This window comes from Tachyglossus aculeatus, chromosome 4 (genome assembly GCF_015852505.1).
Source record: "Tachyglossus aculeatus isolate mTacAcu1 chromosome 4, mTacAcu1.pri, whole genome shotgun sequence".
NCBI classification, from domain to species: domain Eukaryota; kingdom Metazoa; phylum Chordata; class Mammalia; order Monotremata; family Tachyglossidae; genus Tachyglossus; species Tachyglossus aculeatus.
Window position 1 is genome coordinate 79,398,724 of NC_052069.1, and position 6,766 is coordinate 79,405,489.

The following is a 6,766-nucleotide window of genomic DNA, read 5'->3' on the forward strand; positions in this document are numbered from 1 at the left end:
TAAATATAATTATATCTCCCATCCTCCTGTCTCTCCCCACTTCAGTCCATGCTTCACGCCACTGCCCGGATTGTCTTTGTCCAGAAACGCTCTGGGCATGTTACTCCCCTCCTCAAAAATCTCCAGTGGCTACCAATCAATCTGCACATCAGGCAGAAACTCCTCACCCTCGGCTTCAAGGCTGTCCATCACCTCACCCCCTCCTACCTCACCTCCCTTCTCTCCTTCTACAGCCCAGCCCGCACCCTCCGCTCCTCTCCGCTAATCTCCTCACCGTGCCTCGTTCTTCCCTGTCCCACCGTCAACCCCTGGACCACGTCATCCCCCTGGCCTGGAATGCCCTCCCTCCGCACATCTGCCAAGCTAGCTCTCTTCCTCCCTTCAAGGCCCTACTGAGAGCTCACCTCCTCCAGGAGGCCTTCCCAGACTGAGCCCCCTCCTTCCTCTCCCCCTCGTCCCCCCGCATCACCCGCGTCTTACCTCCTTCCCTTCCCCCCAACACCTGTATATATGTATATGTGTTTGTACATTTTTATTACTCTATTTGATTTACTTGTACATATCTATTCTATTTGTTTTATTTTGTTAATATGTTTGGTTTTGTTCTCTGTCTCCCCCTTCTAGACTGTGAACCCACTGTTGGGTAGGGACCGTCTCTATATGTTGCCAACTTGTACTTCCCAAGTGCTTAGTACAGTGCTCTGCGCATAGTAAGTGCTCAATAAATACAATTGATTGATTGATTGATTTATGAATAGGGTAATCAGAATAAACTGATAGTTCAATCAATCTTATATTTATGCCTAAGTGCTGAGAAATGAAAAAAAATTAAGGTGTTAGAGGGGGCTTATGTAACTTGTGAGACTAGAGTGTGTGCATGTTCATATATAAGTTCTCTGAGGGTACTTGTTTTGCTTGGTTGTCTGTCTCCCCCTTCTAGACTGTGAGCCCATTGTTGTGAAGGGATTGTCTCTATCTGTTGCCGAATTATACTTTCCAAGCACTTAGTACAGTGCTCTGCGTACAGTAAGCTCTCACTAAATACGATTGAATGAATGAATGAATCTGCTCATTTTCACTGCATTTTCCCAGAGCCCATTGCAATACTTAGAACACTGTAATGCATTGAATGATAGTAATGTTGATATGAGGATGATATAGGGGCAAGGTGTTTGATCTGTCAAATGAAGAACAGAGATAAAATAGCAGACATATAGGTCAAAAGAGCTTGACTAAGTGTATAGTCAGATTTCCTGGAGTGTGATTAAGTCCCTGGCAGGTCACTGAGGATGAGACAGTGATTGATGGATGTGGCATTGGCTCCTTTTAAATCTCTCCCTTTCCTATAATAAAATTGGCTTTTAAAGGCATTACACCTAAAAATTGAGCAATAAGTGGGTAGTTCAAAAAATATAAATGAACAAAATTGATGGGGGCAAACCACATCTGCTTTGCAAATTTCAAACTGAAGCTCTGAATAAGAGAAATGAAATGTTCTGTTCCAGGCATGCACCCCTAGCCCTGTGGAACGAGCACCCTATAAGGGAGAAGTGGCTATGTTATCATCAACTAAGAAAAAAGAAGGTTCAACATCTGGAGTCCGGAAGCACTCACATTCTTAAAGTTCAGCTCTTTCAGGTAATGGATTGTGGGGAATTAGGTTCCACACTCCGAAGGAGTCTGTGGTAATAATAATGATTATATTTGCTAAGCGCTTACTATGTGCCAAGCACTGTTCTAAAGTCTAGGGGGATACAAGGTGATCAGGATGTCCCACGTGGGACTCACAGTCTTCATCCCCATTTTACAGATTAGAGAACTGGGGCACAGAGAAGTTAAGTGACTTGCCCAGAGTCACCCAACTGACGATTGGCGGAGCCTGGATTATAATCCATGATCTCTGACTCCCAAGCCCGGACTCTTTCCACTGAGCCACACTGGTAGTTGAGTGCACTAGGCAAAATGGAAATTCTTTGTCTTACTGCTTTCACTATTTATGAAAGATTTGATCACCAAAGTATGGAAGTTTTTAAAGTGCAAAGTGACTCTAGTAAAAATGATAAGAGACTGAGCGAAGAGGAGCATAAAAAGAAGATGCAAAACAATGTGGTTTAGTGGAAAGAGCTCAGGCCTAGGAGTCAGAGGACCAGGGTTCTAATACCTGCTTGGAAAGAGCTCAGGCCTAGGAGACAGAGGATCTGGGTTCTCATCCTTGCTCTGCCATTTATCTGCTGTGTGACCTCAGACAAGTCACTTAACTTCTCTGTACCTCAGTTTCCTCATCTTTGTAAAATGGGGATTAAGATTGTAAGCCCCATGTGGGACATGGACTGGGTCCAACCTGATTAGCTTGTATCCACCCCAGCACTTTGTATGGTGTCTGGCTCAGAGTCAGTGCTTAACAAATATCATTAATACATATTTTAGGAAACGTCTCTTCAGCCAGAGCTGAGAATTTAGAATAGTCTTTCTACATAAGTAGAAGACATCTCAACCAGGGGCCATGGGTGCCCGCTTTATGGTGGGGTGACGGAGTGCTGACCACCCATGTTCATTGCTTCAAAGGTTTTAGAGGACAGGAATGGAGCTATAGGTAGCCCACTCAACCGCTGGTACTAGAAAAGGTCTGGAGGTGGAGCCAAGATGGTAGCTTCACTCCCTGGCCTCTGTCAGCATGACTGGAACATTTCAGGAGGGTGATGTGGCTCCTTCGATGATGCCAGAATGTCCTCATGCCTCCCCGTGTATTCCACCGATGCTGACACCATCAAGTAGTCTGAATGCAGGAGGTGAGGACTTGGGGGCAGTAAGCTGTGAAGGGAAGGAATTGGATTACAGAGTGTGTGTGTGTGTGTGTGTGTATGTGTGTGTGTGTGTGTGTGTGTGTGTGTGTGTTCCGGGGTGGAGGGAAGGGGAAGCAATTCATTCATTCATTCATTCAATCGTATTTATTGAGTGCTTACTGTGTGCAAAGCACTGTACTAAGCGCTTGGGAAGTACAAGTCGGCACCATATAGAGATTGTCTCTACCCAGCAACGGGCTCACAGTCTAGAATGGGGAGACAGACCACAAAACAAAACGTGGACAGGTGTCAAAATCATCAGAACAAACAGATTTAAAGCTATATTGCACATCATTAACAAATTAAATAGAATAGTAAATATGTACAAGTAAAATAGAGTAATAAATCTGTACAAATATATATATATATATATATATATATATATACAAGTGTTGTGGGGAGGAGAAGGAGGTAGGGCGGGGGGGGATAGGGAGGAGCAGAGGAAAAAGGGGGCTCAGTTTGGGAAGGACTCCTGGAGGAGGTGAGCTCTCAGTAGAGCTTTGAATGGAGGAAGAGAGCTAGCTTGGTGGATGTGTGGAGAGAGGGCATTCCAGGCCAGGGGGAGAGCATGGGCCGGGAGTCGATGGCGGGACAAGCAAGAACGAGGTACAGTGAGGAGGTTAGCGGTGGCAGAGGAGCGGAGGGTGTAGGCTGGGCAGTAGAAGGAGAGAAGGGAGGTGAGGGAGGAGGGGGCAAGGTGATGGAGAGCCTTGAAGCTGACAGTGAGGAGTTTTTGCTTGATTTGTAGGTTGACAGGCAGCCACTGGAGATTTTTGAGAAGGGAAGTAACATGCCCAGAGCATTTCTGCACAAAGATGATCCAGGCAGCAGAGTGAAGTATAGACTGAAGTGGGGTGAAACAGGAGGATGGGAGCCTCAAAGAGGAGGCTGATGCAGCAATCCAGTCGGGATAGGATGAGAGATTGAACCAGCAAGGTAGTGGTAGTATTGTGACCCCTTTAGGCAAGGCCACTTTAGTGGATGACTTAGCCTCACATATACTAAATTTGAGAACCTGAAGAAGCATCCGCACTTGAGCCTCACTGCCCAGTGATGAGCTAAGCAGAGGTGTTTACCATGGGTCAGGGGAGGTTGAGTCAGAGAGAACACAATGTGCTGGGATGTATTAATCCATTGTGTCCCTGCGGCTACTGTGAACAGAGGACTTCAATGGGCCCTTGGGACAGTGATAATGCTGATTCAGTCGGAACTAAACAACAGATGACTCTTGGTCCCACAGGGAACTTCAGGATCAAGAATTTGTACAAAGGAATTCAGTACAATAGAAGTGATGTTTCAAATACTCCCTTACTTTCCTCTGTCTTCCCAACTCTTTTCTTTCCTTTTCTCCTCTTTCCCCTTCTCCTCCTCAACTTTTTCTCTCTTACTCCCCTTTTTTCTATATCTTTCACTTTAGCTTTCTCTCTCCCGTTCCTTTCTTTCATTTTCCTTTTTTATTCTCTGACTTTTCTTTCATTTTGCATTCCTACCAACCCCCTCCAATGCTCCATTTTTCCCTATAGTGTTTGTTAAGCACTTACTATGTGCTTACACTGTACTAAATGCCGGGGTAGATATAAATTAATCAGGTTGGGCACAGTCCCTGTCCCACATGGGGCTCACAGTCTTAATCTCCATTTGACAGATGAAGTAACTGAGTCCCAGAGAAGTGAAGTGACCTGTCCAAGGTCATGGAGCAGACAAGTAGTGGAGCTGGGATTAAAATGCTAGTACTTCTGACTCCCGGGCCCATGCTCTATCCACTAGGTCATACTGCTTCCTATGGGGGGCGTTGGAGTGGTGACCATTGTGCAACCATACTCAAAATGAAAAATAGACCACAGGATCCCTGTTGTACGAAACATCTGAAGAAAACTGAAGAAACCCTGGACTTTAGGGGAAGATGCACTTCAGAATATCAGCAAGCTGCAGAAGTAGAGGAGAATTTGAGGGCAGTGACAGTGTCTTATGTCCATGTACTCTCCCAAGAGCTTAGTATAGTGTGTTGCATATCCAGTAGGTAATCAATAAATACTACTGCTGCTTCACTATAATTTGCCTTGAGTCCTTGAAGATTTTTAGTGGCTTAAAGCTTCAGCATTAATATCAATGATAAAAAAAATAGGGCTGATCATATATAAAGTGAGAAAATATTTGAAATACGGAAGAACAAAGCTGCATTTGCAATAGCAAGAAGAGAAAATAATCTGTGTAATCCACTTGATTGATCTTGATCTTGAACTTGGTTGGTCTTGATTGCTCTTGGTCTTGAGAAGCATCATAATTTAGAAAATAGAGCACAGGCCTGGGAGTCAGAAGGACCTAGGTTCTAATCTTTGTGCAGAAACACTCTGGGCATATTACTCCCTTTCTCAAAAATCTCCAGTGGCTACCAATCAACCTACGCTTCAGGCAAAAACTCCTCACTCTTGGCTTCAAGGGTCTCCATCACCTCACCCCCTCCTACCTCACCTCCCTTCTTTCCTTCTACAGCCCAGTCCACACCCTCCACTCCTCTGCCGCTAACCTCCTCACTGTGCCTCGTTCTCGCCTGTCTTGCCATCGACCCCCGGCCCACGTCCTGCCCCTGGCCTGGAATGCCCTCCCTCCACACATCCGCCAAGCTAGCTCTCTTCCTCCCTTCAAAGCCCTACTGAGAGCTCACCTCCTTCAGGAGGCCTTCCCAGACTGAGCCCCCTCCTTCCTCTCTCCCTCCCCATCCCCCCCCCTTACCTCCTTCCCCTCCCCACAGCATCTGTACATATGTTTGTACATATTTATTACTCTATTTATTTTACTTGTACATATTTACTATTCTATTTATTTTATTTTGTTAATATGTTTTGTTTTGTTGTCTGTCTCCCCCTTCTAGACTGTGAGCCTACTGTTGGGTAGGGACCGTCTCTAAATGTTGCCAACTTGTACTTCCCAAGCGCTTAGTACAGTGCTCTGCACACAGTAAGCACTCAATAAATATGATTGAATGAATGAATGAATAATCCTAGCTCTGCCACATGTCTGCTGTATGACCTTGGGCAAATCATTTAAACTCTATGGGCCTCAGTTACCTCTTCTGTAAAGTGGGGATTAAGAGTGTGAGCCCCAAGTGGAACAGGGACTGTGTCCAACCTGATTAACCTGTATCCACCCCAGTGCTTAGCATGGTGCCTGGAAAATAGTAAGTGATTAACAAACACCTCAAGTATTATTATTATTATTATTATTATTACAAATAATATTATTATTTATTTTGAGAGGTGATAAAATTCTGCACTTTTTGTTTGAAATGGCATGTTACAGTATCTTCCTGTTGTTCACTTCCAAGGTTGAAGCCAAAGGAAAATCCCCCTTGCAACCACCTGAGATGGACATTATCTTCTCAACTCTCAGATAACTAGCATATTCCTTCTTGTTGATTCATTGCTCCAGGCTTTCCTTGTCTACGCTCAGAAGTGAATGCTGCTATTCTAGTTGTGATTTCTTGCAGAATAAAATTAAAAACTAAGGTGTCAAAGAATTTTTAGTACTGGGAAGGCTCTTGCAAACACCCTTTAATGATCCTTTAAATTGACATCTACTGGATTTCTGAGATTCTACTTTAGTTAAAAAAAATTGTTCTGAGTTTTGAATAGTAGTTTTGTGACAGTGTCTGCCACTGAGACAACCAATATATAGTTACAGTTAAAATAAAAATTTTAGATCCACATTGATTCCTTTAGTTGTCTTTATTGTCTCTTTATTATCATGCATTTCTTTCCTACCAATTAAGCTAATTTGTTGGGCTGATTGTCATAGATCAGCAGCATCACTTCTGCAAATCATTTACCTTCTTTTCGGCTATGAAATTGAAACCTTTCCACCACAAACTATCATCACTATGATTTCAAGACCCAAATAAGTCAAAATTTTCCTGTAGAATATAC

At 43.9% G+C, this 6,766-nt stretch overlaps 1 protein-coding gene across 1 annotated transcript in view; it reads left to right on the forward strand.

Annotated features, from left to right (window-relative positions):
- The window catches only part of DPYS (dihydropyrimidinase), a 98,288-nt gene extending 91,739 nt beyond the window's left edge, over positions 1 to 6,549 (forward strand). The window contains exons 9-10 of the mRNA XM_038744496.1: positions 1,506 to 1,638; positions 6,169 to 6,549. Of these exons, the coding sequence (XP_038600424.1) occupies positions 1,506 to 1,622 (117 nt within the window). The 3' untranslated portion in view covers positions 1,623 to 1,638; positions 6,169 to 6,549. The remainder of the gene's footprint in view (positions 1 to 1,505; positions 1,639 to 6,168) is intronic.
- Positions 6,550 to 6,766: the final 217 nt, after the last annotated feature.